General features: G+C 45.4%; 3 protein-coding genes across 5 annotated transcripts in view; 1 reads left to right on the forward strand and 2 right to left on the reverse strand.

Annotated features, from left to right (window-relative positions):
* Positions 1-1859: 1859 nt before the first annotated feature.
* znf76 (zinc finger protein 76) lies at positions 1860-12691 on the reverse strand. Of its 2 annotated transcripts, none has more exons than XM_072715098.1 (14): positions 11788-12691; positions 10183-10347; positions 9730-9813; positions 9565-9642; positions 9271-9449; positions 9123-9194; positions 8853-8969; positions 7804-8005; positions 7224-7408; positions 4673-4865; positions 4347-4498; positions 3575-3736; positions 3235-3348; positions 1860-3010 (listed from the first exon to the last, which is right to left on the reverse strand). In XM_072715098.1, exons 2-14 carry the CDS (start codon positions 10253-10255, stop codon positions 2918-2920), a joined length of 1704 nt encoding a protein of 567 aa, XP_072571199.1. In that variant the 5' UTR covers positions 10256-10347; positions 11788-12691; the 3' UTR covers positions 1860-2917. The 2 variants fall into 2 exon arrangements, with proteins under 2 accessions (XP_072571199.1, XP_072571200.1); XM_072715099.1 differs by having other exon boundaries at positions 9123-9191; positions 11788-12690.
* A 308-nt stretch (positions 12692-12999) lies between these two features.
* Positions 13000-17996, reverse strand: c8h6orf89 (chromosome 8 C6orf89 homolog). 2 transcript variants are annotated; one of them, XM_023841112.2, is made up of 7 exons: positions 16931-17995; positions 16403-16568; positions 16074-16222; positions 15410-15555; positions 15163-15298; positions 14778-14901; positions 13000-14530 (listed from the first exon to the last, which is right to left on the reverse strand). In XM_023841112.2, exons 1-7 carry the CDS (start codon positions 17117-17119, stop codon positions 14448-14450), a joined length of 993 nt encoding a protein of 330 aa, XP_023696880.2. In that variant the 5' UTR covers positions 17120-17995; the 3' UTR covers positions 13000-14447. The 2 variants fall into 2 exon arrangements, with proteins under 2 accessions (XP_023696880.2, XP_023696881.2); XM_023841113.2 differs by lacking the exon at positions 14778-14901 and having other exon boundaries at positions 16931-17996.
* Positions 17997-19374: 1378 nt separating this feature from the next.
* LOC111858917 (ADP-ribosylation factor-like protein 8A) overlaps positions 19375-23202 on the forward strand; it is a 10919-nt gene continuing 7091 nt past the window's right edge. The window contains exon 1 of the mRNA XM_023841124.2: positions 19375-19842. Within this exon, the coding sequence (XP_023696892.1) occupies positions 19720-19842 (123 nt within the window). The 5' untranslated portion in view covers positions 19375-19719. The remainder of the gene's footprint in view (positions 19843-23202) is intronic.

The following is a 23202-nucleotide window of genomic DNA, read 5'->3' on the forward strand; positions in this document are numbered from 1 at the left end:
TGGATTGTGCCGAGTCTTAAGGCCCTTTGCTGATGAGGCCGAGAATCACCTAACAGGAGATTCACAGATGTGCATTCACTCTGTGCCTCCTGCAGCGGGCAGAACACAGCAACGGGAAGGCTTACAGGATGCAGATCTGTCCTCATCCGGGACAGAACGATGACTGTGTGTGTCAGGGAGGGTGGGACAGATTTAACAAGCAGATTCATTCAGAGCCAAGAGACTAAACAGCTAGTCACCACTGTGGGGTGGGGGGTAAGGGGGGGTGAGGGCAGAGATGTCTGAACCATGTCAGCTTTCCCCTTTGGGAAAAGAACATTTAACATCTTTGCTTTGCAATATCAACGAGACACTATACTGGATACGCGGTTTGGGAAAACAGATGGATCATCAGGAAGAATGACAGAAGCAGAGAGTACAGGCTACCCCGCCTGTATGAACACGTGGGTGTGGTCAGAAGCCTGCATGCTCCGCCCACACGCCGCCAGCTGCTGTCAGTCACAGGCAGAAACCACACCCATCAGGCTGTAGTCATGTGTAAAAAAACTAGAACAGAAGCCAATGGCCCTCAAAGCAGCCCCACCCACTGACCCACCTGCCTGCCTGCAACCTGAACGTTCACCTTTCAAGACCAAACAGGTGACAGGCAACAATTTTTTATTTTTTTTTTAACCACGTCACTGCCGCTTATATCCATGGAAACCACTACCAGCTCTGAGTCGCTTCCTTATGCTGCTGCACCTTCAACCAGGGAAACCAGATCCAGGATCGCTGTATTCTTATTCCTACATAAGGATTCTTCTGGGGGGAACCAGCACAGACGACAATCCCCCCCCCCCGATGAGCCCCCCAGTGCTGGAAACCCACCTTCTTGGGCTCAACTGCTGGAGTCTCGGTGCCTTGGGCAAGACGAACTGATCATGTCAGATTTCTGTTTAGACTAATCCCAGCCACACATGAAGCCAGTGCATTCAGTTCCATCTGCATTATTCGCGTTCTAAGTGCGAGTTCCCTTTGCAGGAAACGTCCCCAGACCTGTCACAAAACCTTACTGAAATATACCGATGAAACAGGCAGGACTGACCTCCAAACTGGGCAGGTGACTGATTCAGACATACACAATCATCAGCATTTTACAAACATAACATGGATCTTTTATAAAAGCCCATCAAAAAAATTAACCAGCCTAGCAATTCGACTTACATAGTTTTGGAAGACCTTGTGAGGAATGTCACCAGACTATACTTTAATTTCTTGTTTTTGAAGAAATTATTATATGCACAATCCTGGACAGATTAACAATAATAATGAAACTTTATTGATCCATGCGGGGATTTTTATTACTTCCATCTACCCCATCTTGCTCTCTGTGACACACAGACACATATATGTGACAGCGAGCTTGGCAACGGTGCCCATGGAGCCCACAGGGGTGACCACTCTGCCCAAGCAAATTGTTATATGTCCTACAAAGAAGTGAAGGCATCTGTTATGCCTAGTTTGAGTACAGCATAATTTAGTTAGACATTTTCAATGTCTTAACACAAAAAAAACAGAAAAGTAATAGACCAATAACAGACAAGAGAGCTCAATACGGTGCATTGACATTAGGGAAGGCTGGGCAAGGGTTCCCCCTAGTGGCACAAAGGTAGGCAGCATAAATCCTGTATGGGCACCCAACATATTTAACAATGTGGGGTAGCCTGGGATGTCTAAAAAAATTATTTTAAAGTGGCTTCACGCACCCTTAAAGGAGTACATGTGTGACAACACTAGGTTAAGAGCAAAGTTATCCAGAACAATCAAAACAAATCAGCCAAACGAGTTGCCTGGCCAAGAAATTTCCAGTAAGCATGAAAAATAATTCACAATTTTAATGTGACATGTGTACTTCAACCAAGATATATCAACCAGTCCTCTTAAATATTCAGCTTTATTTTTGGAATTAAAAAAAGATACACATTTATAAATGGTGCAACACCATTTTAATAAGTTTGGTAACATATTAAATGATGTGTAGTCAAATGCAAGACTGATTTCCCCGATTCTGCCCTTAAAGCTGGAGTGACGTCCTGCTTGATAGGTGACACAACCCGTACTTAAAGTCTCTGGTCTTTAAACACAAGGATGGAAGACTGATAGCAAACAGTCTGGGTTTGCATTGCATCACGTGATTAAAACTGCTGAGTCTCACAGTTGGGTTTATTACCAGGTGATGCCCGTTCAAAACCCTCATACCTCATTAGGACTTAACCAGTCTGAGTCTGATTCGCAATACTCATCAGTAACTCTACTGGTCCTGATGCTTGAAGATGAAGAACATGAAGAATACACCAGTTCTGGTACCAAGACCTTTTCAGGAACAGTCAGACATGCTGTTGATTTTAACTTTACAGGGACTTTCAACAGGGAATCAATATATATTATTGTGAAGACTACAGATGTCTAAAGGGTGAACTTTGACCTTCCTTAACCCATAACGGATTATCCCTGAAGCTGCTAAAACCCGTGTGGGCCTTTAGTAAATAACCTCACCGTTGAACCCAGGCTCAGGAAGTGTGATGCCTCAAAGGAAGCTGTTGGTCAGTCTCCAGTACACGTTCGCACGTGGACATCTCGTGAAAACGGTTGGTGAAAGGTGCCAGCTGTGGAGGACATTTCCCTTCTCCAGGTCTCTTTCACCAAAGCAGATTGTTGTTTTTCCTTTTTTAAAGCTTTTTACCTTTAAAAGTTTACGGTTCGAAGCTAAAAGAACTGGGAGGGTAGGCTGGGCGTTGTTCTGACTGAGGCAAGGCGGTAGTGTGGTGGGTAGAGATGAGGAGATGTTTGAAGCCTACAGATGCTCTGATGGTGGGTTCCTGAGGAACAGCCCTGCCCCAACCCCTCCCTGACCTCTCAGTGGTGCCTCAGGTTCTGCCTAGGAGGGCCCCGCATCCTGGGACATGCCCCCCTGCTGGATAGCGGCAGTGGCCATGCTGATGGCCTCCTCCAGAGTCTGCTGGTCCTCCAGCTGTGGAGGACACACACACACACATCAACTTATATGAGATTCTGCCATTCTGATCCAAAGTCAGCCATTATTGGCTATTAGCATGGCAGTGACAACAAGGCAGAGCCAAGCGCCCTCTCTCTACAGCCCAGAACAGCTGCCATGACAGCATCTTATCCCTCAGTTTGTCTCCTGCCTGCTTTCATGCAACAGCTTTCATGCAACAGCTTTCATGCAACACTAACCTGAACAGCGATTTGGGTGCCATTAGCTGTGGCCAAAAGCGCCACCTGCTGGTAATTCGGGCCTGATATCCCAGTGCCTCCAGTCATGATGCTGTCTGATGTCACTATGGCAACCTCAGAAGGGAGAGAAGGAGAGTGCAACATGTCTATATATATATAGAGAGTTCACATCTCACCCAGTGTTTTTAAGAAATGTTGGGTCCGGCTTGATATCATTGGTCTACAAAAGAAACCTGCCAATCCCATCCAACCACTAATGTTTCCACCCTGGGTTTAAGGGGATGTGTTGATTATTTCCCCATCTATGAAGTGGCAGTAACCCCCCCCCCACCCCCCCTACCGGCTGCAGCTCCTTGCCGTCCCCGGAAACCATGGCTACCGTGTGCTGGCCTGTGCCGTCCACCACCTCCTGGTGGGCGGGCACCGTGATGGTCGTGCCGTCCTGAGTCACCATGGTGATTGCCGTGCCCAGCACCTGGAGCTCCTCATGGGACAGGCTGACCTGCAGATACAGAGGCTCAGCTCACATCCTGCATGATGTTCCGACTGTAGACACCCTCCGCAAAGCACAGCAATAATAATGAAATTTATCAACATTATCATTCAAAGCAAATTGGGTGATAAAATTCAGGTACATAACAATACTAAAACAATACTAGCTTTATAAGATCTTCTAAAATACATGCTCCAGGATACTACTACCAGGTCCAGGAGGTATCAGATTATGGGTGTTTCTCAATATGCGTACTTGACTGTACTTGTGTTCTTGTGTGCCCGTTTTACATCATCATCCATTGCCGAAGACCAGTCAAAATACTCAAAAACACAAGTACAGAGGGCGATAAAAATCACCAGATGTTGTTCTTGCCCCGCCTCAGATACATTGGTTGTATCCTTGCCAAAAGAGACCAATCCCATGATTCGTTGCACCCCAAGTTCGTTCTTGGAAGGCAATTCAGCTAGACCATTCTTGCCAAGACCACAAGTTTGGTCTTTGTGTTCTTGGTACTGAGAAAGAACCTATGTATAGGCTGACAGGCTACTCTTTTACAAACATTCAACTTTGAGCCATTGAAATAAAACTAAGTACTTAAAATGACATCGTAACTGACCTGCTGACCCCTGTCCTGAGTGATCAGGGCCACCTGTGGGCTTATGGAGTCACCGGTCATCATGGTCACATGGGAGGCCTCTTCCTTAGTGTCCCCCCCATCCAGGAAAGCCAGACGGGACTGTTTGAGAGGTGGCTCCAGAGCTTCCCCCTCTACCAGAGGGGGTGGGCAAGGCAGAGCGACAATGGACAAAGCAGACCAGAGGGGGCGACGATGAGTCAATCCCCCCTTTCAAACATTAAGTCCATCATTATTATTAATTTATTAGCATAATTATTGTTACAGTTCATAATATGATAACCCCCCCCCTTCCCCGGTGCGCTCACCCTCTTCGGGGGTGTCGAAGTCACCGTGGGCGGTGCGCTTGTGCATTGCCAGCGTGGATGTCTGCCGGTAGGTCTTGCCGCAGTGGCTGCAGGTGTAGGGCTTGCAGTGCGTGTGCACCACGTGGTGCTTATACAGGCTGGAGTACTCAGTGAAGCGCTTACCGCAGCCCGGCACCGTGCACACGTACGGCTTCTCACCTGCGGGGGTTTCCGAGTTTGCCAGAACGTTACAAACACACGCGTGTGCAGTACATGTGGACCACCCCCCACTTATGTATGTTTACGGCATGAAACTGACTGTCAGCACACATGCAAAAGAGCCAGACTCATCTGGAGATGAGTGCATGGCTCTTTGCTTGTTCCTCATATAATAACTGCTTAAGATAAATAGCTTTTAAGCAGTAATTCCCCTCGCCTGGTGGTTCCTGTATCAGTGAGGTGCTCATTACAGTTCTTCTGAATTGCCAAAGCACGTTTCCTGAAACCTTTTCTCAAAGTAGCCAACACGAAACCCAATTTTCAGATTATATTCACAAAACCTTCGACTTGTCTTGCAAAACCAATTTACTCAAAACTGACTGTACTCAAAATGAAACACTGCTTTCATGTCACACATAAAGCCGGCCAATACATAAACACTACTGAGCGTTCACTACACACTACAGCTAAAAACTGAAAATGGTACCAGTCAAAATTGTTGGTGGCTTGTAGAGAAACATGGCTACTGTCAGTATGGTCTTTTGCATGTTGAGATGCAGAATTGGAAACCAAAAGGGGTTTGGCGGATGCCAGGAGAACGTTACCTGCCTGACTGCATTGTAAGACTTGGTGGAGGAGGGATAATGGTATGGGGTTGTTTTTCACGGTTTGGGCTGGGCCTCTTAGTTCCAGTGAATGGAACTCAATGCTTCAGCATGTCAAGACATTTTTGCCAATTCAATGCTTTCGACTTTGTGGGAACAGCCTGTTCTATCAGGACTGTGCCCCGGTGCACAAAGTAAGGTCCATAAAGACATGATTGGGTGGGTTTGGTGTAGAAGAACTTGACTGGCCCAGAACCCTGACCTCAACACCATCGAACACCTTTGGGATGAACTAAAATGAAGATTGTGAGCCAGGCCTTCATGTCCAACATCACAAATGCTTTTCTGGATGAATGGGCAAAAATTCCCACAGACACATTCAACAATCTTGCGGAAGCAGCGTGTGATACAGTGGGCTAAGTCTCTCTGCCTGTGATCAGAAGGTCGCCGGTTCAAGCCCAGCCTCAGCATGTCTGTGGATCCTTGAGCGAGGCCCTTAACCCCCAGCTCCCTGGGCGTTGATATGGCTGGCTGCCCTTCACAGCCAGCTTGCTCTCACTTACAGAGAGCAAGTTCGGGGAGACGTAAAGAGAATTTCCCCATGGGGATCAATTATTATTATTACTGAAAGCCTACCCAGAAGAGTGGCAGCTCTTATAGCTGCAAAGGAAGGGAGGGAGGGGGAGCGAGTTTCTGTAGGTGTAATGGCCAGGTATCCCAATACTTTTGTCCATATAGTGTATGTAAAGCAAAGAGGAATACCAAAAAAAATACTGTAAAACACAAAGTAAAAAAAATCCTAATGAAAGGCTCATTGCAGTAAAATAAAATGTTGTACAACTGCCAAGCCAAAGTCAAGGAAGAATATTAATTCTACCTCATCATCAGCTCTTTGGCCTGGGTCAGGACAGAGAATACATACATCATGGAAAATGTTCTCCTTTGCTTGGTAATGGAGGAGGAATCCTCTTTTGTGACCCATCTACACCCTCCTGCTCATCCAGCACGTATTCTATGTTCTAGTCACTCACTGGCTTCTTCACATGTTCAGAAACATGTGCGAACAAATTTGAGTCATTATTTTAAAATGACGATTACTGTGCGCTGGCTGCGTTTAATTCAGGGGCCTGTGTTCTCTATTTTGCATCAGAGTTCACCACGCTACAAAATGTGTTTTGATGAACACGAATGTTTTGTAAAAAGGGTGACTCAGATCTGCGAATTGCGTCTAACTATGTGAGCACTGTTTATAGTTTTGCCAAATGAGTGATTGACTCAATGAATGAGAATTGGCAGTTGGAGGTTTTTTCCAAGAAAGGGGTTTAGTGTTAGCAATTCAGAAAAACTGTAAAATGTCTCATCAAAAGCCTACTGCAATGCAGCCCCTGAGATCTATGGGCATTTTAAATCTGCATGTGCGTGTGTCTATAATGTATTTCATCCCCACAATGTAATAAAAGCCTGTTATTTTGACATTGTGGGGACCATTTGTTTTCGGTCCCCTCCAGGGGAAACTCAATTTAATTACAACCTGTAACTGTAGTCAAAAAACTAAAAGTCTTGTATTTTATTTGGTTACTTATGGCTAAGGTTAGGGCTGGGTAGGGGTTAAGGTTGTCATTGTTGGGATTAGGATTTTGCCCATAGAAATCAATGGACGGTCATGAGTGTGAAGATGTGTATCTGTGTGTGTGTGTGTTCGTGCGCTCAGCGTGTGTTTGGCACACACACTAGTGGCCGCGCAGCACCTCACCTGTGTGGATCCTCATGTGGTTCTTGTAGTTGGTGGCACTGGCAAAGCCCCGCCCACAGCCAGGCTCGGGACACATGTAGGGCCGCTCCCCCGTGTGCGTGCGGATGTGCACTTTGCGGATGTTGGAGGTGGTGAAGGAGCGGCCGCAGCCCTCAAAAGGACAGCGAAAGGGCTTCTCGCCTGGGGGGAGTGTGGCACACACTATTAATACTCCACTCCCCATAATGTAATAAAAACCTGTGTCTTCAGTCCCCATAAATTCTCTCAATTTTATAAAAATCTGCGACTGCAATCGAAAAACTAAAAATGAAATATTTTATTTTATTTGGTTACTTATGGTAAAGGTTACGGCTAGGTAGGGGTTAAGGTTGTCATTGCTGGGATTAGGGTTTTTCCACATTTGAATGAATGGACGGTCCTCACAAAGATATGAGTATAAACATGTATGTGAGTGTGTCTGTGCCATATGATGGGGGTTTTTCCAATATTCCAAAAAGTTTCAATTAAATCTTACCAAATTAAACCAAAACAAAGAGGTACTGACACATGCTTACGCAGCACATTGGGCTCGGTACCTGTGTGTGTGCGTACGTGCTTCTGGAGGTCCCCCGACGTCTTGAAGGCCTTGTAGCACATGTCCTCGGGACACTTGTAAGGCTTCTCGCCCGTGTGCGTGCGCAGGTGGCTCTTGAGCCCGTAGCCGGTGGCGAAGGCCTTGCCACAGGTGGGCACGTCACAGCGGTACGGCCTGTCGCCCGTGTGAGCGCGCTCGTGCACCTGCCGCGGAGGGGGGCTGTCTCACTACCTCACTCTCACTCACCAGGTGGCCTCCGGCCGCGGTGGACGGCAATCATAAGGCAGCATGCAGCTCTTATACAGATTCACCAGAAGTGAATGATTAGCACAATTTGAGCCACAGACAAACCAAACCTGAGCGACCAGCGGTTTTTAAGCAGTCTATGCATCTGCTTTTAATAACTACTGAGCCTGAGGTAAGAAACAGCTTTGAGAGGACGCCAGCCCATTGCAGGGCACACACACACTCTGGACTGTTTAGAGACACCCATTCATCCAACTGCAGAAACAAACAGTGCAGACAGTGAAGACAGCCCACTAACCAATCAGAGCATGCAGACTCCTAACAGAGAGGAGTGTGAATCGAAGTCCAACCCTGGAGGTTTGCCCACAGTGTGGCTACAGCACCTTCAGAAATTTCACAAATGTTGCCTTTCTCCCCTCCAAATAACAGGAAGGTGTTCATCCTTGGTCTGATCAGCACGACGCAATATGAATTGTGGTATTCTCTTTAACGGCTCTATAGGCACAAATAAAACCTTCAGAGCCCACTGCCGCAACCAGGATTAAGTGACACGGCAGCCTCGTAATCAGTGTCATTATGGAGGATTTGGAAATCATCTGCAGATGTGCCCTGTGATGGGCTGGTATCCCAAGCCGCTCTGCACCCCCTTCCCTGGCACTTAAGGAAGATAAATTATCTGGAGATAAAGCAGAACCATGGAGAACTTGATTGTCTAAGACGTAAGTGACTGTTGTTGTGATTGGCGGCTGTGTTCCTATAACATAGAGCCTTCAAAGTGACTTTCTGTCACGTCATGAGCGGCACCTTGAGGTGATGTGCGGTGGTGTACAGGCGTCCGCAGCCCTCGTAGTCACAGCGGAAACTCTTCTCGGGTGTTTGCTGGGTCTTGGTGGAGCCCCAGGCCTTTCCCTCAATCATCACCTGAAGGAGGAATCAGGCAGTTGGTCACTGAATCTGGCCTCTCTGACCAATCGCGGGCCAGCCCCTGCCACACTTCACTGGAAGCGTCATATCTAATTGACTATGGTTTTGCCCTAGCCCCTCCCACCATACTCCCAGCCAATGGTGTAGCACCTGCACAGTGGTATGCTCCACTCTGGAATCCACCTTCTGAAGCTCACTGCCAATGCTGTCTTCTGCCTCCTGCTTGAGTGAGAAAAGCTGAGTTGACCAATTTAATTCTTAGAGAAAAAAAATATTAAACTGTTCAAGGGGCATGTACCTTGCCAGCATACTGCTCCAGGGTGGCAATGGTGTTGGGGTCCAGGGGCTCCTCCAGGGCTCCCCCTACCTGCACGGCATGGGTGGTGCGACCTGACTGCAGCACTGTCGGGTGGTGGATGTAGGCTGTGCTGCCGTCCTCTAGCTGCACTGCCTCCACTGCACTGGGGTCATAGCCCTCTGTCAAGTCAAAGGTCAAAGGTCAAAAGAGCCTGCGCCTCACTGCAACTTGTGGACCATGGGTATGCTGCATGCAGTAATTTTGAGGCAAACCTTTCAGCTGGGACCAAGTTACCTTTCAGAGTGTGGTGAATGTAGGCAGTACTGCCATCTTCCAGCTGGACCACCTGTCCGTCCTCGAAAGGCAGCACGTCTTTGGAGAAAGTTTCATTAGAGTAGTAGAGCAGCTCCCTTCACTGGTCTCTTTGCAGCAGAAAGGTGGGAGTCGCCCTCTACTGACCTTTTTGCTGTACTGTGACCTGCTGGATGTAGGCGGTGGTGCCGTCCTCTAGCTGAATGGTATCGCCTTCTACCAAGCTTCCATCTGCAAAACGAAAGGGGCCCTCAGTCTACCGTGTCCCCCAACCCATTTAAAGGTCTGGGCCCTTCCTCCCCTTTATATGCAACAACCACTATTTGTAGGGTATACAAATCATTGGTTGTATGAGGCCTAAGGCTGGAATACGTCAGACACTCATTCCAATATTGATTTGGAGGAAGAGAATCATGCTCGTTATTAAACGCTACTGATGAGAGAACCTGATTTTGGTCTATGTTACTTAATGGAATAATCTTTCGGCTACAGACTTAGGCTAATTATCAATTATGTTGGCTTCCTGTTGAAGTCATAGCCGGTTGGCGTCGTTCCGCCCTGAGCCCAGCCTCCGCAGCAGTGAGCAGGCCACACGCTCACCTTTGATGGCCTGCTGGATGTAGGCCGTCGAGCCGTCGCTCAGAGCCACGGCCTGGAGCCCCACGCTCTCCATCCTTCCGGCACGTGGCGACTTCTCCCCCGGCAGGTCTCACAGAAGATTCCAGGCCTTTGTTTTGCTCTCCAGATAGAAGGGCAAGCAATCAACTGTCCATAAAGAAAGCTACTGGTAAGGCTTCAACCCCCAGCTCTGCGATCAAACTGTGACTGAAGTCGACACCACTGATGTCACGATAAATCAAACACGTACAGGGCTGAACGGTCGTGGAGGACATCGTGCTCTTTAAAGAAAAGCATGCTAAACATCTTCAGGACAACCGGCTTTAAGCACTGCTTGTTTAACATTGGTATTTAGGCCTATTAATTGATATAAATCAAGGTTGAAATATAAGAATGTTTTGCTGTGACTAAAAAAAACCTTCCTTAATATAAAATTCTCTCCATGTACTTATCATTAAACTTTCTAGTAGATTTTGAAAAATGTAACTTTTTTTTTTTTTAACTTATCCTATCTCATTCTGAATGTGTGTTCAAAAACTTACAGTAGTAACTGGTGGGGTATTACTGATATAACACTTTCAGGCACAGACTCTTCAAGGAGCACAAGTGTAGTTACGTCAATGAATTACATCATTCTCTAGATACTAATAACTTTACAACCGGTAGTCCAATCGCTGCTAAACACGCAATGCACACACACACACACACAATGACAAACATACATCAATTACACAACATTTCCAGTTTTAATGCGCATGTTTAGGTTTGCACAGTCATACTGATACAACTAATTATTACATTATGTTAATATTCAGGAAATTTATGAAAGGCGTTTTGGTGCTGAAGATCATTCAGTTTAACCATTAAGCACATAATTCATAGAAATAAGATAGAAGAAAACTGATATTTAAAATGCAGTGCAATGCGAACGGGAATCGGGCTTATGTGTGCACATGGAAGTAGGACTTGTAGATTGATTTCGGTTTAACCAACACAGGCTCCCCTTAATATAAATGCTCGGACCGCTTTATTTGGACTCAAATGCACAACCTCAGGTTTTGAAACATGGGAACCGGAAGCGGGCTGGCCAAATTTATTCAAAGCGGTTAAGCACTTGCATGTTTTTACGTATTGGTTTAAACGCAAAGTAACCATGGCCCAACATAGAAATATTTAAAATTATTTTTAACTTGGAGACTGACTGCAGGGGAGACATGACAACCTTAAGCTTTCAGACCTTTTCCAAGTTTTATAACGCTGTGCGGGAAAGCAAAGGGGACTTAAAATAGGCCGCGTCCATCTTAACTCTGCCATTTTAGCTTATGCACGACTGACATCCGGCTACACAGAGACGGACACCCCCCTCCCGTCCTGCTCTCTGTCCCGAACCGGAGGCGTTTATAATAGTCGCTTTAATCGCATTAAAAAGCAGGGTAAACCGAAAACCGGCTTCCCGCAAACGACTTTTGCGTCGAATCTCTCCCTCCTATCTTCCCCCGCCCTCTCCTCCTCCAACACCTCCTCCCATTTTTCCTATCCCATCTCTCCCTCGGTGCGAGGAGTTGCAGCGCAAACTGGGATACTCACCTCCAACAGACCGCCATGCACCAGGGAGCGGCGGGGCCCCGTAACATGAATATGCAATTCTTCGTGTTTTTTTTCCTTACTGGCGCGAAACGTGGGGCCCGGTACTCTGAATATCCAAACGTTCCTGTTTTAAAGGAGCATGTAGCAGGGATCCGGTAATATGAATATCTAATCCTCCGTGCTTTACAGGCTCAGGAAGCGGTGCCCGGTAATCTGGATAGCAAATTAACAGTGTTTCGTGGGCTCAAGAAGAAGGGTCCGGCAATCTGGATAAGCTATTCTCCATGATCCCGGCTCGGAAGTTGGCCGTATCCAGCTGCCCACCGGAATGCAGGGCTGCAAATCCTCGGTCAGCCTCCTGTCTCGGCGACACCCTTCGTTTCTGTAGCTGGATGAAATGCCGAAAGTGTGCAAAACATCTTACCTGCATCTTATCAGGCGGGAGGGGGCAAAAAAAAAAACGTGGTGGCGCAGTGTCACGCTGTACGAAGTGCAGCGTTGTATTTTTTTGCGTTGTGAAGTTATTACCAAGATGCAGGTGCCGTTGGAACCATGTAAAACTCCTGGTTAACTAACAGTGGCAACCAGTAGGTCCCAGCCCAAAAGAATGGGAACAGTTCTCGATAACTACGTTAATTTTTAATGATATGACATTTATATATCATATGAGTTACTCCTTACTATGTGTATCATTTCCTCCCAAACCTTTCCCACCCATACTACATGTTTTGTCGATATACTATAAGAAAAAAACCGCAAATTATAATTATTTTTTCCAATATTTTGAAGGGTGCATCACGAGGTGACTTGAACAGTCATCTAGCTTTTTAACTTCTAGAGTGACGGCATTGAAGCTTTTGCTAGTTTTACAGCTACCGTTGACTACGTTGAAGCTGCTGTCCACATCGATCTACATGACGTACGAAGCTTTAATATTATTTATTAAATTTCTTTTTTTAATTTATTTTTTTTATTTTTTTAATAGTCCATGATGTAACTTTGCAAGCCATCACCTAGCTATTGGTATGTCCACCACACTTTCCAACTTGATGAGTTGCCATTCTGCATATCAGATTCTACCCTGATATTCAATATCCAATTTTACGAGTAATTAAACTTTTTTTGGCATTCAAAACACGTTGTCTTGTGGAAGTTTATCTAGGGTAAATCAACAGCTAAATTTCAGTTAATATCGAAAAAAAATAATCCATCTCATAGCCCATTAAGTTTATTCCAGAGTCAGGGGTGGATTTAGTCTTTCATAATCTTGACTATTTTTTGAAATGGCATCTTAATCCAACCTAATAAAACATATCATCATAACCCCCATTGCCCACAAAACGGCTATTATAACCACAGAATACTGAGTGATTCAAAGTTAGGGAAAGTGAGCAATATGTGTACTCATGCAAAAACAGTAACATCAAACTAAACATTTTCAAATGTGTTCGATAACTAGTGTCTAATGCAAACAGGTGTCTTAGGAATCATATGAGGGCGATACCTTTAAATTTAAAATGCCATTATAGAATACATTACTGTAATTTTGTAAATGTACGCCTGTCATAAGAGTAGGGTGGGAATAACTCCATAAATTAAAATTAAGAGAACCACCTAAGTGGGACTTTTGCACCCTGCTGAATAAATATCTGAAATAAGTTGCTGGCAAGAATCAGTGTTTTAAGTACAGGAACCGCTGGGGGAGAGAAGATCTGCAGGTCTATGACATCATCAACACGAGCAGATTGTTAAAGTGCATTGACAGGCAGCTGTGCAGACAGGCGACAGGACGAACCCAAGACCTGCAGCAGCAAACAATGATGCGGACAGGGGCAGCTTCGGTTCTGCTAAAAAGCATGGCACTGGGACGGAAAGGAGGACGTCTGCCCCAGGTGGAATGGTAGTTCTACCAAAGTATTTGGTAGTTATCAAGTACAAAGGTTTGATTTTCATTCTGACCCAAGGCTAGCCACAAATGCAAAATTAAGTACATCATTACAAATATTCTTTTTGTTAGACCTATGTTGAACTTTACATTCTCCAGTAAGGTTTGGTAAACTGGAACATTTTCAAAAGTCACATTTACATTGAGAGTGTAATCGTATTACAGTTGATTTTAATTGTAAGTGTAATTTGCATTAACCTGTCACTGAGGTCAGAGTACAGGCCAGGGTGAGGGGGGCAGATTCCACCAGGTGCAAGCAAACATGCCAGTTACAAGGGTTCGTGTTGTGCTTTTAACACGCCTGGAATGGCAGTCGCAGGTGTCACACAGCTGAGTCTGCATGAGAGTCTCCCACCTGCTCCCCTGGCGCAAAGCAAAGATGTAACAGCAATTCGGAGAAGCTCCAGTGATGTAAGGCTGCCATCACAGATCAGGTGCTGTTTGTGTTCTCAGGAGACCCAACTCTCCATCTCTCACCCAAAGGCTTTAAATGCAAATAATGTATGATGAATTGGCTAACGTGGTACGTCAAAGTGGCAGCTCAGCCAATAGGAGTTAATGGGGGGCGGCTGGGGGAGGGCTTTGAGTTCTGCCCCCTCCCCTTTTCAATTCTCCCTCTTCTTCTACATTTACATTAAAAGGCAGAGCCAGCTCAGCCAATGGGAGCTACAGTGACCTCCCAGCCGTCTTCTCTCTCCAATCTTCAGTACTTATTTCAGGGGACTGAGCCATCACATACGATATTCTGCCCCTTGCCAGGAAAAAGCTCCACCTGCCAGAATCGTGGGTCCGCATAAACTGCAGAGAGACAGTAAAGATTAGTCCCACTGTGCATGTTCCCCAGTTAGCCTGTTATAAGAATGACGCAACTAATACAGATGCAATACAGATGCTGACAGGGAAATCAGGTTAAGAACTGCCCAGCTCTGTGCTTCCGGAATTTTCAGAGTATAAATGACATTTGGCATGTGCCTAACAATCTTAGAAAGTTACCATACATATGAGCAGGAGGGTGATGCAGTGTATTTGTGTGCGTCTTGCTCACCCAGATCCCCGGGGCCTAGCCACAGGCTGAAGGAGCTGCAGTACATGTGACACTGTGGGACAGGCAGCAGTCGAGCTGTAGGGAAGCCCTTTCCAACTAACAGCCAGCCATGCAACCGCAGGGCCTGCAACGGAAATGACTGTTCACTGACACACACAGAGCACCTGTAATGAGACAGACACCAATGCAGGGCCTGCAACAGAAACAGGGACCATGCACACACAAATGCACAAAAGCAATGTTCGCCAACACATGCATGGCCATGCACGGTACATGAAATTGGCACCACAGGACACACTATCAGCACATTTGTGTTCTGCCTGCTGTCGTGCATATGCCTTAGAGCTTGTGTAATGCACAATGTCTATATAGCTGGAAAACTCACTCTGCTCTGTGTCTCTATGGTGTGGGACACAAGGCAGCCATGCAGAATTGTTCCTGTGAGGTCCAGGAGGGGGCAGAGTTCTACTCCAGGGAAGAGCCAATGCAGTACATCCTGCCCGCTGCCCGGCACGGACCTCCTGTCCAAAGGAAGGCATAGATAGAAAAGGATATTTCTTCAAATATTTCTTCTTCAAATCTTCAAGGATATTTATAAGCTCAGAAACATCCCACCAGGTGAAGGCACTCACAAAAGCAGAGTGAAGTTTGCAGGCTCTGGTGGGAATCCCTGGGAGGGAGACATTCTTGGATCTCCAGGTAGGATGCTGAAGTCTTCTGGGTGTGCAGAGTAGAGCAGCTCCAACTGGTGGTATTGCAGCCATAGTGCTTCCCCACCCTAAGCACACAGAGAGGAAGTGATGTCACTCACTGCACAGAGCCAGAAAGAGCAAAGGTCATCACTCATTCCAAGGGGGCGGAGCCACAGACATTAGGGGATTTACACAAAGGCCAATAGCATTAGCAGCAATAACTTATTAATTCATGGGGCAGGGTCAGAAAGACCAGGATGAATTGCTACAGGTGTGAAGCCACAGAGATCAGAGGCTACCATTTACGCAGTTGGCAGAGCAATATAGAACAAGGAGCTGTCACTCACACAGGGGGCAGACCCAGAGAGAGAAAGAGCCGTCACTCGCCGTGCACATGGAGAACAGCCACAGATTTCAGGGGCTGTCATTCCCAAGGGGGGGCGGAGCCAAAAACAGAAAGAGCCGTACAGTGTGGGCTGAGAGCTGGGAGCCGTCACTCACGTAACACTACTCGCAGTGCACAAGCAGCAGACAGACATCAAGGGGCAAGGGGTCTCACTCAGTTCATGACAGCATGCGATGAGGAACGTGACACGCGGCTGACCTTGAACAGTATGGGCTGCACGCCCCTGCGCAAGGTTGTGGGACCAGACAGCGACTGCACCACGTCCAGGATGGTGGAGACAGCCGCACACCCAGAACAGTTGACCGACTCTGCTCTTGGGTGTCCCATGCTCCACCACTGGTGGAACCCTGTGGAAGCACAGGTGCAGGTTAAGCACAACCCTTTCTGCTTTACACATGGCTAAAGAGCCCCTTTCCAATAGCATCTATTCCAGTGAACTCCTTGGACAGCACTGATGTCATCTGCAGTACCCACAATCCCTTTGTACAGACCACAATCCTTCTCCCTCCGCCTAACACCCACAATACCTTGCAGGTTGTACTTCTTGGCAATGGGCAGAGAGAGGAGGCGCACATGGCTGAGGGGGGAGGACCAGTTATGGCTCCCAGTGATGGTCCAGCCCAGCTGGGGGTGGCTTTGTGGATATGTGAAGGCCAACACTACCACCAGAAGGAAGCCCACTGCAACTACAAACTGGAGACAATACAGTTAAAAATGTTAAGAAAAAACAAAACACATCAAATACATCCCTGTATTTGAATGAGTCAAGACTTGTGGCTCAATTTTCCTGCTATTACTTATTAATGAACAGCTGGAACACACAGCTTAACAAAGTCCTGCATTTGTCAGAATCTATTCCAGTAATTGATGGGCCACACTTGGGGGGAGGGGGGGTCAGAGATATATAGTTATCAGATTATTGTATTTAGCATACTACAGATGTATTTATTATGGCTCAGTGTTTTGCGGATACAGGCAGTATGATATAATCAAACTGTTGTTTTCGAACTAACCAATCATGATAAAAGGGTAACAGTGTCCAGGAGGTCTCTCACCTTGACGGTAGCCAGAAGAATGGGGAACTGCGGTGGTTCCCTTCGTGGCTCATTCGTTTCCAGCACCTGCTTGATGAACCTCTCTATCTCCTTCTCTGACATGCCATATCGATATCCAGATTGGCGCAGAATATCAATACTTTCCGACAGTTTGTCATAGATGCAAGGCTCACTCAGTGTCATTCCCATGGCCAATGAGGCGATTTTAAAAGGCGTTGTTGGATTCTTTGTTTATCTTCTTTAACTAAACCGAGAGTATGTCGTTTCCATTTTTATGGAAACGAAGACGACATGCAGTGCTCGTCACATTTACCCGGTCGAATCTATCATACTGAGTATCATACACAGGCAGGTCACGCATTTGACTTGGTCGACGTGGGCAGAGAAGCTTAGAGTCGATTTAAAAAAACACGCTCTCGTCAACATAAGGCCATTATTTTTCTCCTCACAAATAACCTAATTAAAACTTGTCTGGTCACACTGACAACCTATGCAATTTGTTGCGAAACGAGTGTAGTACCAGGAACAATGACGAAAACGCATTAGTCTATTAAGAGAGACCCCGTCAAAAGGTCTTTTTCTATCGCCGACGGTGCTGCAGAAACAAGACAAATCGATCAGAGTTCACGGCGTGACGTCACCGGGCTGCTAGTCACGGTTACCATCGAGCCTGGCCAAACCACCCATCTCACCAGGGTGTAACTTATGTCATATTACGCCTCGGTTAATATTAACAGAGCCTCTTCTCAGCAGTCGGGAATCACTGCCGGCAAGAACTAGCTATATGTTTAGTACTAACACGACATCGCTAGCTAGCTCACTAACTAGTGATAGCGCCCGATACTATGCCGCTGCTATAGACAAGCATCTAGCTACCCTGATGCCTCAATAATCAGAGACTCGAAAGCATTTGTGGTGTTTCCTAAACCATTACAGCAGAATCTGCGTCCACAAAACGTTCGCCACCAGTAGTAAACACCTGACGTTTACATTTCCGCATCGCCCACCTCCTCCACCACCTGCTGGGTTTCCCACTCCCAATGTTATTACTTCACTTCCTTTTTCTAAGGTCTGCTGACCGTCGATTAGTATCCGCAGATTCGACAGTCCGTCTTTGACTTGTCCCCGTTCTTCGTCCAATGTGCGGTGCTTTAACAATGTTTTTATAAATTCAAATGCACAAAAATAAGTGTCACTGGAACTTATTTTATGTTCATACTCTGGACCTCATATTTATTTCTTCCATTTTCATTATGTCGAAATTGCTACTTTTAAAAGCAATAACTTAAGAAACATGCAGGTATGGATGGAGTGGTAGTTTAAATGGGAGGGTTACATTTTTATTATGTTGGCTTAAAAAAAAGAAACATATTGTTGTTATATTTTCTTCTTCTTCTTCTTCTTCTGACAACCTACCCCTGGCCACACAAACACGCACTATATGTGTAATTAGTGAAATATGGTGTAGGAAAATGGCTTTAGAAATTGGAGTTGGGGTTATGGTGTATTTGTACGAATGATTATGCGTCCAACACAAGCCATTAATAGATCATATAACTCATAATTGAGTTATATCAAATAAGATATTTTATTGATCCCAGGAGGATTAAAAAAAATATTAAATAATATACGAATTTGCATATGCAATGCAATTTTATGCCCTCTTCCATAGGCTCAGTATGAATATGAGAAAATTGGACCAAAAGATAAGAAAAAAATCAATTACCTGTTTCAGGCAATCACACTCACTTTAAAATGTCAGCGTTTCATTAACAATTCATGCTTCTTTCAAATCAGGAAATGGGGCACCAGGTACAACGAAAGTATGATGCTTCAGAAACTGGATTTCATAATCAGAAGGCTGTGCGTTGACAACCCATACAAAATAGTAGCTATTGCCTTTCTCTTGGAGCATCTTTAGCCACTACATTAACTTGAAAATATTCCTCACATGTAAATCCTTAGTTAATTTATATTTTTTAAAATCTATTTATTCATACACACATCTAAACCCACAACCATTGAGGCATGACACCTAATCAGTAGTCTACCTCGTTATCCACATAAAGAAAGACGTACAGACCAATCTGACTGGGTTCCTTGTTAGAATACAGGAGTGATGGAGAAAAATCTGTCTCCCATGTTAGTATTTCACTACTTTTTCACCCTCATCTTCCAACTAGATACATGTCAATTATGTCTTTCATGGTATGAGCGGTTAATAATGCATGAGCCACTGCGTGCGGCTGTGTGTGTTATAGATGTCTGAGTATTATGCATGTGAGCAGAATTAGTAATAAATCGGTTTGTGTTACTCTAGAACCGGAATATCTGGAAGAGTGATTATTCATGTAGGGTTTTCAGAATCTACACCGCCAGCTCCGACGTTCGGCCCAACAAATGAGGGATCTCTGCATCAGCTCGACTCATTGGTGCCGCCAACGCAGGGGGGCGCAGTCTCGTGAGGCGGTTCCGCTCCGCTCGCTCCGGCACGCCTTCCGTTAAGCGAGCCCGTTTCCCGGTGTATTGTTTCCTATCGGCAGCGTATGGATCCGAAACCCCACCCAACGAGGAAGGGCACGCCTTAGGAAGAACGACTGGTAGTAAAGCGAGGAAACGCGAGGGTGGGATTTGAGAAATCGAAGCGTGCATTACATCGGCGCAAGAGAAATAAACCGATTTATACGGCCGATTGTTTGCGTGTCTGCGCAATCTCAGCCGGGTGACGGTCACACGGTCAGCTGATATTTTGCTGCGATTACGCCCGGGCTGCTTTTCATCTTTACAAGATGATCGCCTTGTTCAACAAGCTCCTAGACTGGTTTAAAGCGCTGTTCTGGAAGGAAGAAATGGAGTTGACGCTGGTCGGCTTGCAGTATTCGGGGAAGACCACATTCGTCAACGTGATTGCGGTAACGATGCGTTTATTTTACTCTGTTTCACTTTACAACAAGGATCCATATTAGGTTTTTCTTCCTGGCTGGAGTTTGCAGTCACGACGCTCCCTGCTAAATTTGCCTTTATGGAGTAATATGGATGATCATTTCAGTCAAGTTTGCTAGGTTTAAACAGAAAAGGGGGAGGGGGGCTGTGTTTGTTATTTCAATATCCACTTGTCGTCTTTGCCAGTATTAATGGCGAAGCTCTTATCTAGCATCGTAGGACTGTCAGCTTATTAATTGTACAGGGGGAGGCAAAATCTCATGTGAACTGGGCTGCCAGCAATGACGACATCCTGTCAGCCATTAGATATAACGGTCAGATACACCGGATGCTTTATAGGTTTACTTTATCTCCACACGGCATATTATGGTGTACTTTTCTTTAGCATGAGCGGTACCGAATTCATGATTTCTCTTGTGTTTTAACGGTGAATCGGGGCTAGAGATCTGCATGGGAGGTTTTCAATTTTTAATGACTCGATAATTAAAACAACAAAGCGAGATGGGTGTATTTTCTGCTTTTTCTACAGAAATGGACGGTGATGAGCTCTCTGCCATATTCAGGGCCTAAATAAATCCGTGTTCTTTAGCTCAGCCATGGTTTCCACCGCGTCAGCTCTTCAGGGTCCGGTACTATTCATCAAACTCGTTGTATTCTGTCGAACGCAAAACTATCAGATGAAATTCAGGATAGGATTGTACAATGAGAGATACGCGTGGTTGAGTTAATGACCCCGCTATCTTCCGTCAGCAGGGGGTCCTGATGAGGCCTAATCGTTGACGTTGGGTCACTGATAGGTCTTATGTGCTAAGCAGGCCCAGGATTCATCGTCCACATTAGGAGGATCCGAGGCTCGCACGTGTCTACCGTGACACTCATGCAAGAAATCTTATGCCAAGTCTGTATTATTACATTATAAACCTAAAGTTAGCAATATCAAAATCCTTGGGGTAGTTTGCAAGCACTACAGACTATTTACAAGGTAATCAGGCTGTCACATACATGTAAATGTGTGTGGAGTCTTGTCTGGAATTGAAAATTTAACTCCAGCCCGCTGACCAAAGTTGGCGTCCTTGGTATAGCTTGTCTTTTTGCACATCAAATGATTGGCGAGTCGTCTGTTTTATGCATGTCTCTGGTTTGAAAGACTGCATGTTGAACAAGCCCTCCTGGACTGCGACGGAAGCCCGTCCGCAATCCATGGGAATATCCTAGCAGGAGATGAATTTTGATAGCCAAAATGCAGTCCTTCATTATGACATAGATTCTGCAGGCCTGTTTGAAATCCATGGTGAGGCGGTGCTGTCTCGTTCCGGGGGTTGGGATTAGGGATTGGTGCCCATGTCTGGAAGGTTGTCACTTCCAGTGGGTGGCATGGAGACAAAAAATATCTTAGCACTTTTGGGCCCTTGAGCAAGGCCCTTAAGTCCAGTTGCTATACGGACATTGGCAGACCCTGCTCTATGATTCTCACTTGTACGTCACTGTGGACAGAATTGTCTCCCAGACATGTAAATGTTATGTCCACTGAGTGTATCATCTTTACACTCCAACCAAAAATTGCAGGTAAAGTTAATTAAACTGGAAACAATTCGACACCACAGAAAGCTCAGTAAACACAAACTGGATGACAATTACTGAGGAATCTTGACATCGCTGTTATGTTCAGAAGTCTGATGTATGTCTCAGTTTTGCCCGTTGTGTGGCTGTCAAAGCCCCTTAGTGCTTGTTTATGGTGACATCAGGCCAAAGGAGGAAAATTCCTACTTGTCACCTGAGCTTGACGGATGATACACCATGGGATCATGCAAGATGGAAAGTTGCATGGATTATTTCATCGTGAGTCACACTGTGGTGAAGTGAAAGCACAGGTCAAGGATTTTTGAGGTTCAGTGTTAGTCTTGGTTCTGCTGGGCCACTTTCAGCATTTCCAGATGGGTTCTGCAATTTAGGAGGAGCTGCAACGAGCCAGTGCCAAATTAGGACTTCTTCATCAGGGGAAGTACGCCTCTCTCTGAGCTTTCAAATGGATCCTTAGTGGTTTGCATTATACAGATTGTGTTAAGATATTTTGCAGAATCTTTGGTGGTCATGTTTACTTGGAACCCCCTTAAGATTGTTACAACATTTATTGAATATACTGTCTGTCATCTCTGGTAGATGGAGGTCAGTGGGTTATGTTGGTTGGCCCAAAGTTCTACTAGTGTGTCAGGTGCATTATGACTGTGCTTATTTATCTGTAATTGGTGGGGCATCAAGTAGTAGACACGACTCCATAAATGTTCCTTCTGGAACTGATGCCGAATGACTGGCAGACGATTGTCGAGCAGAAGTGTCTCTTGCTTGCTGTGTGGCTTGGCAAGAATTTCCTGCTGATTCTGTAGTCAATAGACTGTGTGTCTTTAATAGACTTTTTCTATGGGGTCTTCTTTGAGTGCTCAGATTCTGGTGTCTACCCAGGATTCCCTGGTTGTGTTATTTGGATTCTTATGGTTGCAAGTAGGGTGGCAAAATTTTGGGAATTTAATTCCTATATATTCCTGTTAATTCCCATGGGAAGTTTCCATCTTGTTTTTCTAAAATTACCCAGCTTAACTTCCCATGGAATGGAAAGTTTACAGAATTTTTTAGCCCCTTTGCATGTCTACTTGCAGGGGGATTTCTGACGATATCCCCAGACACTGACTGGAATCATACAAATTTTGCTGACTGCCCCCTAACCCCACCGGGTATCTCAGGACGGCACTGAAGGCATCATTTACTATAAGATGTTGGGTTGTTTAGAGAAGAACATGGTTGTGGTTAAGGATCTAGGTATATAACCAGAATCTTGTGCATTTAAATAATGAAGCAAATATTATGAGCAATGTGTCCAGGTTAACAGCGTATATGCAAGGGTGAATGTGTATAATTTTTCCAAATAGACCACAGTAGCATGGTATTTAAACAAGTCTGATGCCACGATTTGAGTACACGTTCTCCTTTCTTGTACGTCTTTCCTTCTCATTGGCTGAGCAGTACCATGTGATCTTCTCAGTAGCCCCTGTGGCACAGAATGTGAGGGAGAGCTGACATGTGGTCTTGTCACATGAGCTCTCTGTGTTGAGAAATCAATGGGGTGTCGGCGCTAAATTCTGGTAGTGAAGGCTAGCATTTAGGTCTAAGTTCCTCCTTGATAAGCATGAACTGAAACCTTCTGACTTCTGTTTACTTGGACATAATACAATCAAAGTATTTCTGTAATCATCTTGTACAACTGTGACCCTTTGATTTTTATGTATTTTATATATAATTTTTAGATTTTATATAGATCTATTTTCACATCCAGA

This window comes from Paramormyrops kingsleyae, chromosome 8 (genome assembly GCF_048594095.1).
Source record: "Paramormyrops kingsleyae isolate MSU_618 chromosome 8, PKINGS_0.4, whole genome shotgun sequence".
Taxonomy (NCBI): Eukaryota; Metazoa; Chordata; class Actinopteri; order Osteoglossiformes; family Mormyridae; genus Paramormyrops; species Paramormyrops kingsleyae.